The 12,740-nt window shown below is 57.3% G+C and overlaps 1 protein-coding gene across 1 annotated transcript in view; it reads left to right on the top strand.

Annotated features, from left to right (window-relative positions):
* The first annotated feature begins 6,485 nt into the window (after nt 1-6,485).
* The window catches only part of PDE4A (phosphodiesterase 4A), a 37,533-nt gene continuing 31,278 nt past the window's right edge, over nt 6,486-12,740 (top strand). The window contains exon 1 of the mRNA XM_061190503.1: nt 6,486-6,811. Coding sequence (XP_061046486.1) covers nt 6,486-6,811 — 326 coding nt within the window. The remainder of the gene's footprint in view (nt 6,812-12,740) is intronic.

Below are 12,740 nucleotides of genomic sequence, written 5' to 3'. Positions count from 1 at the left end.
CCTAATCAAAGGACAGGCAATAGATAATAAAACAGGTAAATTATATATCTTGTTAGAATGTTATAAGTCTAAAACAAACAAAATGAAAGCAGAGCCAGGGAGATCGGGGGTGGGAGGAGCACAGGATATCTGAGGCTGGTTTTCCAGGGGAGGGAAAAGCAAGTGCAAAGGCCCTGAGGTCTAAATATGCTTGAAGTGTTTGAGGAACAGTGAGGAGGCCAGCGGGATGAGCGGAGAGGACGGGAGGAATTGAGGTCTCTGTGAATGTGTAGCTGTCTCCCATGTTATGTCCATAGCTCCACTGAGTCAACAACAGTGATAATTGTTAGTATGATTAAGATAGTGGCTACTGTTTCATGAGCACTTACTATGAACCAGGCACTGTGCTCAGAACCTTACATGCATTATTTCATTTCATCCTCACAACAACCTCCTCAGGTAGGTATGAATATTATCCCCATTTTACAGATAAGGAAACTGAAGCTCAAAGAGGCTGGGCAACTTGTCCCCAAATATACAGCTAATAAGTGGCACAGTTAGGATTTGAATGCATGTCTGTCAATGTAATACTGAAGCCTAAGCATGGTCCTTACTACATGGCTGTTTCTCTGCCTGTCTGAGCATATGTGTCTGTCTGCGTACAGAGGAGAGGGTGCCTCTTTCTCTGTATGTCTAACTCATTTCTTCATTTATTCATTCAGCATTCATTGAGACTATGTGTGGGGGACCATGATGAATGGGTACCATTTCTTGCCCTCACAGAGCTCTAGTGGGGAATACAAATAATTACAACCCCTAATGATGAGTGCTTTAATAGGGGCAGAACAGCAGTGGGAGCCCAGAACATGGACTGGCTCAGTCCAGCTGAGAAGTGGAGGTGACCTTTAAGCTATCTTTATACATTCATCCATTTGTTCAACAACTGTCTGTCATAGACTTGCCTGGTGCTAAGCACTACGTGGGTGAGATGACGTTTACATTCACTTCCACTAGTTCATATTGAGCTGAAGTGCTAGTTAGAGCTATAAGGCAAGAAAAAGAAATAAGAGCCAAGGTAGAGGGTAAAGTAGCTAGTCCATAGTAGACCTTCTAGGAACATTATTAATACGCTCTTGAGTCCTCAAAACAGTAGCTAGACATTGAATAAATACTTATTAAGAGCCTATGATGTTCCAGATTCAGTTCTAGGCACTGGGGATATATTAATAAAATAGATAAAATATTTTGTCCTCCTGCAGCTGATATTCTAGTATGGGACAAGACAGACAATACATGTAATAAGTAAATTACATAGTATGTTATGAGGTGATAAATGCTGTGAAAAAATAGAGCAGGATAAGGGAGTTTAAGAATCCTGAGGGGCTAGCAACTTTAAACAGGGGTGGGGTGGAGAGAACCAGGAGAAATGCTGAAAAGGTGAGATGTGATTAAAGACCTGAAGGATGTGAGGGACCTGCGGATGTTTATGGGGAAAAAGTTCCAGGCAGGGGGAACAGAAAGTGCAAAAGCCCTGAGGCTAGAGTTTGCCTGGTGTGTCCAGAAACAGCCAAGAGGCCAGTGTAGATGGAGCAGAGTGAGCCTGGGGGAGGGTGGGAGGAGATGAGGACAGCAGGACTGTGTGAGCCTCTTGTTGAGGACTTTGACGTCTCCTCTGAGGGAGGTGAAAGCCATGGAGGGCTCTGAGCAGAAGAGGGACATGATCTGACTTGGGTTCTAACAGGCTCCCACAGGCTCAGATGGTAATAGCATTTATTAAGCACTTACTGCGTGCCAGACGCTGCTCTTCGAGAATTCAACATGGTCTGATCTCATTTCATTCTCATATAGAACCTGCAAGGATTATCATTCCATTTCACAGAGGTGAAACTGAGGCTTAGACAGTTTTAAGTCACTGACCTACGGCCACACAGCAATAATTTGCAGCGCCTGGGTGTGACGGTGCAGCGAGCCGGCCTTCCCCTCCCGCAAGCTTTTAGATAGGGATTGCCGGCAGCAGAGCGCACTCATAATCGGGAGTTGCGTCTGTGTCCCTGTCTGTTTCTATTTCCACGCGTCCCTGTCTGTCTCTGCGCGCCTCTGCCTGCGCGTCCCCCATCTGTGCCCAAGCCGCCGTCTCGCTGCGCCCGGCCCCCGCACATCGCAGCTATTTCAGGTTTAGGCATAAAAGCCCAACAGCTCGGAGAAGACGCTTCCTCCTGCCCCCGACTCGGACCACGCGCCACACGCGGCCGGCTCTGGGAGCTCCCTGTCTTCTCTGAGGGATCCCCAGGCTGGAGAAGCCCCCGCAAGAGGACAGGTGGGGGCTGGGGCGACCCGGGCCGGAGGCTCTCGGCCCCCCAGTGGCCAATCCAGGCATTGACGCTGTTCAGAGCCCAGTGGCGCATCAACTGTCGCTCTGGCAACAGACGGGTGACGTCACCGACAGGCAGTGCGTCAACCACCTGATGACGTCACGCCCCAGGAGAGGCAGTTGGCGAGGGGCGGGGGCGCATTCCATGCTCAGCCGGCAGGGGGAGCCCCAGGGAGCTAATGGCGGATGCCTTTGGCCTGGTCCTGCAGGAGGCGCTGGCCGGGGCCGACATGGTCCCTGAAGCCCCCCAGGCGCGCTAGTCTGGCGGGATGAAGAGGAGTCGCAGTGTCCTGTCGGTGGCCCGGACCGGTGACGAGGTGCGAGGGGCGGGGCCCTGGCTGGGGGCGGGGCTTGGGCTGCGAGGGGGAGTAGGGAGCCCTCTAGAGACCAAGACTGAATGCTCACTAACCCTGGCTTCACTTCCCCCTAGGCAGCAAGGAGTCTTGTCCCCTTGTGCCTCAGTTTACTCCCTTGACTTCATTATTCTCCTGCTGCCCAAATTAAGGGCTCTCAGCCCAGGGATAGAAGGCAGGGTCTTCCAAGGGGCTTTCCAAATAGGGAGAGGATTGTAGGGTGGAGGGGAGGGTGCCGGGGGTGAGGCCTTGAGGGTCTCAGATATGAGGAGAGGGGGCCACAGACGTTTAGGCCAAGAGGGGGCTTCCTGGATGTGGAGGGTGATGATGTGTTAGAGGGGTTTCACAGTGAAGGGCAGAGTACAGGCATGAGGGTCCAGAGCCCTGGCCGTCCAGTGGTTAAGAATCCGCGCTTCCACTGCAGGGGGCACGGGTTCGATCCCTGGTCAGGGAACTAAGATCCAGCATGCCGCGTGGTGCGCCCACACACACACAAAAAGAGAGGAAAAAAGGGAGTCCCACAAAAATTATGGCTGAGAACGGACACCCTTCAGATGTAAGAGCTGAGAAGGGACCCTCTGTGGGAGGGATTAGTGAGTGGCTAAGACGTGAGAGGGGCACAGGAGCCTATATCCCCATCGGCCACTATCTCAGATGGTTAGGGAGGGACGTTACTGCAGGGAGGGGCTCAGAGCTGCCTGACCAGGCTGCACCCCTATCCCGCCCTTGTCACACCTCAGAGGCCGCGAGAGACCCCCGAGCCCGGCCGAGCCAACATGCTCGGGGCTGCCCTCCGACGCCCTCGCCGACGCCTCTCCACGGGCCCAGGCCTGGGCTGGGCTGAGCCTGAGCCCTTGGACACTGGGGTCCCTCTGCCACCACGGCCCACCACGCTGCCACTGCTGATCCCCCCGCGGATTTCCATCACCAAAGCTGACAGGTAGGCAGGAGGTGGACCAGGCTGGGAGGTGGGGTGGAGGAACAGGGCCACCTGGGCTAAGTCCAGCCACCAACCCTTTCCCGTGCTCTAGGCTCCTGGCTCCCTGTGTTTTGCAAAAGCAGCTGAAACTTCTCCTGGAGCCTGGTGGGTCAGGTTGTGACATAACCCCGCCCCCGCAAGAGGCACCTCTTGCAGCCTCTAGGAACCCCTTCTTCCATTTTGCGGCTGCCTGAGTCAGCAAGGGGCAGGATTTCGGAAAGGGTTTCAACCCTCCAGTCCCCAACGATGCTCCCATAATCAGAGAGCTGGGACAGGCTAGGGAGTGAGCCTCCCACCAATCCGCTGTGCACCTCTATTTCCCTTTCTGAGAGGATGCAGTTTCTTCAAGGCCTTAAAAGGAGATGGTGGGACCCTGGAGGAGGTCTGGACTGGCATTTTTCTTTCTCCTGAGCTCAGCTTCACACTGCACTTCCTTGCTCTTTCTCATCTGGGGTCCTCGGAGGGCACTTCAACCCCCATCTTGGCCCAAGGATGAATTTGAAAGCCAGACAGCTGCCACTGTTCTCTGCAGCCTCAATCTCCCCACCCACCCCTTTGTCTACTCAATCGGAGGGCCCCAGGGTTTCTGCTTGGGTCATGGTACAATGGTTCATTTCCAAATGGGGGAGGAATTGACTGTCATTCCCCTCTCCAGTGGTCTAATGTACCCCCCCCCAAAAAAAAAACAACAAAAAGAAAATTCCTCTAGCGTCTACCTGGTTCAGGCCACAGATCCAACTACCAGCTCTGGCCCACTGCCTTGGGCTTTCCTTTTTGTGCAGCCCCCGCTGTGACCTGACCCCACCCTCAACCCCACCCTGTGTTACCCCACCCAGAGCTTTGACAAGACAACAGCAACCCCCCGCCCCCCGCCAAGAATTTGGTCCAGCCCAAGACCCTCAAGTGATCTGGGGAGGACTTCCAGCCCTTACCGATCCCCTAGAAGCCTTTTTGAGTATGCACTTGTGGGGAGGGTCCCTGAGAGAAGTTGGGGGACACAGTTCTGGCCTCTGGGACATCCAGCCGCTGCTAATGGGAGGGCGTTTCTGGCTCTGCGTTCGCCCACGCCTGGAGCCCCTTCTCGCGGGGAGAAAAGCGGCTGTGAGGGTTGGAGACGGGCTTTGTTTTTTTTGTTTGTTTGTTTGTTTTTTCCAATAAGAACAGTGCGGAGGGAGGGCGGTGGCAGACGGCAAGGCTTGCCCGGGGGGAGCCCTTGAGGGGGGCGCGCGGGGGCGGGGCCTGGTTGCGCGTACTTGCATCCAAGCTGGTTAATCCGAGCGCGCAACGGCCGGGGGCGGGCCACTGGTGTGTGTGCTCTCCCCGTGCCCGGCAGCTACCGACACCAGGGCTCGGCCCGGGCCAGGGCGGGGGAAAGGGAGGGCGCTCGGATCCCGCTAGCTCTCTGCTCGCTCGCGCTCAGCGCGGCGCTGGGGGAGGCGGGAGCGTGAGTCACGGCGACTCCCGATTTAGGTGCCGGAAGGGGGGCTCTGCCGGCGGGGGCAGCGGGGAGGAGGCGCGGCTGTTTACTCGCCTGAAAAGGGCACGGGGATGCGTCCCGCGGCTGCCCGGGACCTGCCTCAGTTTACCTGCTGCAGAAGCGCTTTAGAAGGAGCAGCGATACACAGAGCGGTGGGCGGGCAGTCGGGGTATCAGAGCCGGGGTGTCCTCCTGGAGCCACACAGGAGCCAAAGGGACACACCCCAGTAACACCTCAGAGTGGCCCCAGGCCGACCACACACACACACCAACACACATTGACTCCCTCGGACGCCATAGTCAAACAACAGAGGCTGAATCGAGTGCACAGCTCCGCGAGCGCGGACCCACCACAGTACACACCCAATCGTGGGGGAACACAAGCACAGACCCCAGGCCACCAGAACAGACCCTGTAAGAGGCACACACCCTCCAAACAGGCAGCACACGTGCACACACTTCCTTCAGCCACAGACACGCAGATACACGCACAGCGAAATCCAGGTAAACGGGCAGACCGCAGCAGCCAACCACGTGCGCACACACACTTCGAGGAGACACCGAAAACACAGACATCCCTCGGAAGAGGCCACGTGCGCGCACATCCCGCCCCGGGCACACACCATCACCGTCCTCCGACCCACCAACAGGAGATTCCCCGAACACCGTCGCCGCCCGCTGCAGGGACCGCATCCGTGTTACCGGGACCACTTCCCACAAGCTCCCCCTGGCCAGGGGTAGCGAAGAGGACAAGCCAGCACTGGGCTCCGCCCCCACCATGATGGACGGACTGACTGACACACCGGCAACCAGTCGGGTGTCTCCTTCACGATCGGATTAACCGTTTAACTCCTTCGTGGCCGTGCGCGCCGCGGCTGAGGCAGGGCGCTCTGGAGAGAGCTGAGTTCCGGCGCCCCCTCCCCACTGGGAGCGGGGCTCTGCGTGGGCGGGAAGGGCCCCCTCCTTGGGTGGCTGCCCCCCACTGGCCCGGACGGAGGAGGAGGGGGGCGGTGCTGACAGCCGCGGCGGGCGGGGGGCGGGGAGAGGCGGGACGGGGAGGGGAGCCGGGGCTGCCTCCGAGCGGGACGCCGAGCGCGGAGAGCGCTGCCCCGCGTCAAGCAGAGCGCCAGGCGCTGACAGGAAGCCTCCGCGCCCGGCCCGGGGGCGATCGGCCCGTAGCGCCCCCGGGTCTCTCCCCGGGGCGCCATGGCCCCACCGAGGCCAGGCGCACTTGCGGGGCCCCGGGCGCGTCAGCTCGCGCGCAGCTGAACGGGGTGCAGCTTGGAGAGGGCCGGGGCCCCCTGGGGTGCAGGTGGGGGCTGCGGCCATGGAGCCCCCGGCCGTCCCCTCAGAGAGGAGCCTATCTCTGTCTCTGCCCGGGCCCCGGGATGGCCAGGCCACCCTGAAGCCGCCCCCCCAGCACCTGTGGCGGCAGCCGCGGACCCCCATCCGTATCCAGCAGCGCGGCTACTCGGACAGCGCGGAGCGCGCCGAGCCCGAGCGGCCGCCACACCGGCCCATAGAGCGCGCCGACGCCGTGGACACCGGCGACCGGCCCGGCCTGCGCACGTCCCGCATGTCCTGGCCCTCGTCCTTTCACGGCAGCGGCAGCGGCAGCGGCAGCGGCAGCGCGGGCGGAGGCAGCTGCAGGCGGTAAGACTCCGCGGCGGACGCGCGCGGAGCGGATAGGCGCGCAGAGAGGACGCAACTCGCCCCTCTGACCGCAGGGGGGCGCTGTGATACGGGTGGGATCCGTGTGACTGACGGGGCTGGGGGGAGGAGTTCTACTGCGGGGGCGTCTGGGACCTGACCCCCGGTGGTGCACTGTACCCGAGACTTCCTATTGAAGATGATCCTGAGATCGATGTATGGGGGCGCCATGCTGCGTGTGCTATTAACGGGGTCTTGGTTGAGGGTTGCAGCTTTAGGGGTCTGTAGCCTTCGTCGGTGACAGTGCAGGACAGTGGCTAGGCTGGGTGCCACTTGACGGGGCTATAGATTCACTGTGTTTGGGGATGGCCTAGGGGTCAGTCTGTAGGGGGTGCCTGCGAGAACCACAACGCTTCCTGCAGGCTGAGGGGCTCCCAGGGTCCTTCTAGAGTGGGGAGGACTGTATTGGGAGCGGGATTCATGGACTTGCCCTGCAGCTGGGGTCAGCAATCTAAAGGGGGCCTCTTGGGGGAGCCCTGTGTTGGGGGCCTGTGTGCTATGTCAGAGCCCCCACTCAGGGCAGGAGTGTTAGGGTTCAGTAGCTGCCCAGAGGGAGAGAGAACAGTGTTCAGGGGGTGCACAGTCCCAGCACAGGGTGAGGGAGTCCCTGGCTCCCTAGGTAACAGTGTTAGTGATGAAGTGTGAGTTGGGTACCCTCTCACTGACCTGAGTTTGCTCCAGCTGTTGGGGATGGCCAGCTGTGGCTGCCTTGGCTGCATGCTCTGCCTGGGGTTCTGGGGTCCTATGATTGTGACAGCATAACTGTGTGTGTGTCCAGGATAGTATAGTTTGTGACATGTTGACTGTGTGCTCTCAGGACAGTTATTGTGCCAGTGTGACTTGTGTGCTTCAGGGACATGGTGATTGTGACAGTGACATCGAGTGCTCCTGGGACACAGTGATTTTGCTGGGTGACTGAGTGTGCCCCTGGGATGCTGTGATTGTGATGGGATGACTGTGTGTGCTACTGGAATACTATGATTGTGACAGCGTGGCTGTATGTGCTCCCAGGACATTGTGATTGTGTCCCTGACTGTAGGATGTGGTGATTGTCACAGAGTGACTGTGTCTGCTCCCAGGACAGTGATTGTGACAGCGTGTGTTTCTGGGATGCAGTGATGGTGGCACTGTGATGTGTATATTCCTGGGGACACTGTGATTGAGACACTGTGAAATGTTCTCGGCTGCTTGTGGGCCCCGTGTCTGAGAGTTGGTGCTCTCACTTTCGGGGCATGCACCCAACTCCCTGGCATGCTGTCCTCTAACCACCTGGTGTTCCAATGGGGTCTGACTTTGTGTCCTGGTGACATGTATGACTGATGGCTTTGACTGAGCGCTTTGCCTGACTCCCATGGGTGCCCCTCTACTTGGAACACCACTGGGACAGTCAGATTCAGGCCTCTCCTGGAGTTCCTGAGGGAGGCCCCTCTAGGCTGGGACCCTACTATTTTAGCTCTCTCTGGAGATCTCCAGCAGGCACCGCAGCCTCCAGGTCACCCACCCACCTCCATTCGGGGCACTCCAGCACCCCTGCCCACCCCCAGGATGCAAGTGTCATGGATCCAGCACTCACAGCCTGCTGTTTCCCACAGGGAACTGGAGAGAGGCTGAAGGAAAACAAAGCTGGAATCAACAGGAAATGCCAAGACCAGGGGCAGTGCGCCAAACTGGCGCAGGTCACTGTCCTGAGAGACCCAAGAGGGGGCGGGGTGCAATAGGAACTGGGCATTAGTCCCTTTTTAGGCCCCAGGGACTCCCCCTACCCTGGTCTCTGTGGTGCTGACTCTCTGGGGACAGTGGCTGAGTGACAATCATCATCATTATCTTAGTGAGATCCATCTCATAATGGCTCACTCTTGGGCTCCATGCCAGGGACTTTTCCACACATTTCATCCCTAGTGACCTGTGAGGTAAACTGAGGCCCAGAGGGGCAAAGCCCCTTCTCCTTTTTTTTTTATTTTTGGCCGCGCCACATAGCATGCAGGATCTTAGTTCCCCTTAACCAGGGATTGAACCGTGCTCCCTGCAGTGGAAGTGCGGAGTCTTAACCACTGGACTGCCAGTGAAGTCCCCCCTTCTCCTTCTTACCCAAGTTCACACAACCAGGAAATGGCAGAGCTGAGATTCCAGCACAGGTCCCATCTGATGCCTGTGTGTCCTGGCACAAGTGTCTTGCCCTCTCTGAGCCCCAGTTTTCCCATCCGTAAAGTGAGGCTGTTGTTGTCACTGCCCTGTGGGGGTCATTTCGAGAGTTCTGTGAGATTGGGGATGTGTGTAAAGGACTTCACACAGCGAGTGCTTGGTAGTCACTCAGGGACCCGAATTTGGGAGAGGAGGTGGGGCCTCCGTAGACCCTGCTCCTGTAGGGTGGGAAGGAAAAACAGGAACCTCAACCACATCCCAGCAGGGGCTCAGGTTTCTGTTTCACTGTGGGCCTGCGTAGCCTCCAGTGGCTGTGGCCGGAGGGAGGGTACTGGTGCCAGCCTCCTCCCCCCACCCCCAGGCAGAAGGAGGAAGGAGAAACTGAAAGGCCTCTAATGGGAACTCACTCCTTAGGAATGAGCATCCTCCCAGCCCAGTTCTCCAGAAAGGGTGCACACACAGGGGGTTCCAGCGCCATCCCCGTTAGCGTTCATGCAGCCACCAGAAAGGGGATCCAGAGAGCCCTCCAGACTTGAATCAAAGGAACCTCCAAAGAGAGGGCACTGTCCCCCCATCTGAGATGGCATCTGAACCACCCCCCCAGACCTGGGGATGTAAGAGCCTGCGCTCCCGGCTCCCTGTGGGGCTGAGTCACGGCACCGCCACAATCTGTCAAAAGGCAGATGGAGCGGGAGGAAGAGAAGGACTCTGGTGGTGAGGTGGGGAGACTTGCCTGAACTGGGGGGCGAGGCCAACGTACCGACCCCTTTTGAACCCCCAGACTCTCCCCACCGAGGGAGGCTCTGCCTGGCCCCAGGAGGAGGTGGATACCTGACTGGGGTCTCTCTCTGGCCCGTGGTCTCCACTGGGGTCTTCGCCTCCCCCAGTCCCTGGCGCTCCCACATCCCTGCGTGTGTATCGGGAGTAGGTCTCTCCTCGCGCCCCTCCCTCCGCACGCCCTCTGCTGGGGGACAAGAAAGGCACAGGCTGAGTGTGCGCTCGGAGTCCGGACCTGCCTCCGGAACTCTCGTCCCCTAGCAAAGTCACTGCCGCGGCGCCCCGTATTATTCATGTTTATTGAGCGCCCCGGACAGCGGGAGCCAGGCCGGCCGACCGCAGGCTGCGGATGAGGTCCTCGCCCACCCGGGGTTGGTACCAGGCCGCTACCTCCATCCTCCACCTTCAGCCGAGCGTGGTGGAGACGGCCGCCTGGCGGATGGAGAGGAACTTGGTGGAAAAGTTGAGGACGCGGAGTTCCCCTCTCGCCTCCGCGCGCGCTTGCCCAAGCCAATGTCCATGCCAGGGCCTCCCAACACCAACCTGCGTTTTAACTCCCGGCATCTTTGGCTTTCCATTCCTGCCGAGGAAACCGAGACACAAGTGATTTGCCTAAGGTCACACAGCGAGGAAGGAACTGGGGTTAAAAACCAGGTCTCCTCGACTGCAGACCGGTGGGTGAGATTCAGATTGTAGCCCTGTCCGCTGACTCGCTGTGTGACCTGGGGCCAGCATCATGCCTCTCTGGGCCTCAGTTTCCTCGTCAGTAAGCCGGGCTGAATAAGATCTGCTCCCCCCCACCCCGACCCCCGGGCTGCGGTAAGGCTGAGATAGCCGACATTGGGGCTGGGCAGCAAGGAGCTGGTGTTTTGAGAACTGCACTTCCTCAAAATGCACTTCCTCAGCAGAGAGAAAGGGGGCGTCCCCCAAACCACAAACCCGGGTTCTGGCTGCCAGTGTGCCCCCTCTTTCAGCAGTAACAGATGGACTGCAAGCTCCTCTGAGTTGCAGGAAACTAGGGCTTTGGGCCTGGGAGAACTGCAGATCGGCAGGGTGAGGGCAGAGTTTTGGGAGGCATCTGAGCCCACTGTTTTCACTCCTGAGTAGGAGCCCAAATCCAGGCTTTGCCCTTGACTTGCTGTGTGACCTTGGGAAAGGAATTCACCTGTCTGAGCCTCAGTTTCCTCTTCTGCAACAGGGCCATTCATTCCAAAAACATTGACTGAGTGGGACTTCCCTGGCAGTCCAGTGGTTAAGACTCGGCGCTTCCACTGCAGGGGACGTGGGTTCGATCCCTGGTCGGGGAGCTAAGATCCTGCATGCCCTACATCGCGGCCAAAAAATCCAAAAATAAAACAAAAAACATTGATTGAGCATCTTCAAGCTGTGGTGAAGACTGAAATGGACCCAGTTCCCGCCGTCCTGGAGTTCTCAGACTAGTGAGTGAGGAAGAAATAAGGAAAGGCATTCAATAATTATAGATGGTGACACATGGGACGTGAAGAAAAGAGGGACCTTGAGGTCAGGGAATGCCTCTCTGAGGAGGTGACATTTGAGCAGAGACCTAAATGAAGCGAGAGAAGATGCTCTGTGGGTGTCTGAAGGATGAGGTTGACAAGCAGAGGGAATAGCAGGTGCAGAGGTTCTGAGGTGGGAACCTGTCTCATGTTGGAGGAAAAGCAGGGAGGCAAGTATGACTGGGGCAGAGTGAGCAAGGGGTGCTGGAAGGAAATGGGACACGGAGGTGATAGGGCAGCTCATGTAGGGCCTTGTAGATCATGGTCAGGGTTGGCTTTAGACCTCAGTTTATATCTGACTTCAGGGGGCCAGAAGGAAACTGAACCGTGAAGGCCCTTTTGGCCAGAATTCCAGTCTCTGAAGTCAGACAACTCAACTTGTAATCGAGGGAATTCCCTGGTGGTCCAGTGGTTAGGACTCGGCGTTCTCACTGCCGGGGTTCAATCCCTGGTTGGAGAATTAAGATCCTGCAAGCCACGTGTTGTGGAAAATAATAATAATAATAATAATCAACTCATAGTCGAGCTGTGCTCCTTCCAGGCTGAGTGACCCTGGCCAAGTCACTTCCCTCTCTGGGCCTCAGCTTCCCCGTCTCTGAAATGGGTCTAGTATGAACCCTATTCCCAAAGTCTGATGTGAGGAATCAGCAAAACAATGCAGGGAACCCTGAGAGCAGGTAAAATACAAATGCCCTTCCCTTCTGTTTGTACCTGACTGAGGGGTACCGGTGGCCAGGGCATGGGTCTTAGTGGGTTTAGAGCAACAGTTCTCAACCAGGGGCAATTCTGCCCCCCAGGGAACATGTGGCAATTGCTGGAGACATTTTTTTTTATTTTTTATTAATTTATGGCTGTGTTGTGTCTTCGTTTCTGTGCAAGGGCTTTCTCTAGTTGTGGCAAGCGGGGCCACTCTTCATCGCGGTGCGCGGGCCTCTCACTATCGCGGCCTCTCTTGTTGCGGAGCACAGGCTCCAGATGCGCAGGCTCAGTAATTGTGGCTCACGGGCCCAGTTGCTCTGCGGCATGTGGGATCTTCCCAGACCAGGGCTCGAACCCGTGTCCCCTACATTGGCAGGCAGATTCTTAACCACTGCGCCACCAGGGAAGCCCCGCTGGAGACATTTTAGTCGTCGTGACTGAGGGGGTGCTACTGGCATCTAGTGGAGAGGAGCCAGGGATTCTGCCACTGCTACTATCTCACAGGACTGCCCCCCAGGACAAAGGATCATCTGGTGCTAAATGTCAATGGTGCCAAGGTTGGGAAGCCCTGCATTCCCAACAAGGCGACATCACCTCCAACGGGGTGAAATTTGGTTCTTGGGATGGAGGTGTGAAAAAAAGCTTACTTTTATGTATAAAGCCCAGATAAACACCCAGTACATAAATAGATATACAGCATGTCTATGGCATTAACATTTCATGGAGGAGGCAACTTG

This window comes from Eubalaena glacialis, chromosome 4, assembly GCF_028564815.1.
Source record: "Eubalaena glacialis isolate mEubGla1 chromosome 4, mEubGla1.1.hap2.+ XY, whole genome shotgun sequence".
NCBI classification, from domain to species: Eukaryota; Metazoa; Chordata; class Mammalia; order Artiodactyla; family Balaenidae; genus Eubalaena; species Eubalaena glacialis.
Note: the sequence above shows the minus strand (reverse complement) of the source record. Positions and strands in the feature narration are given on the sequence as shown.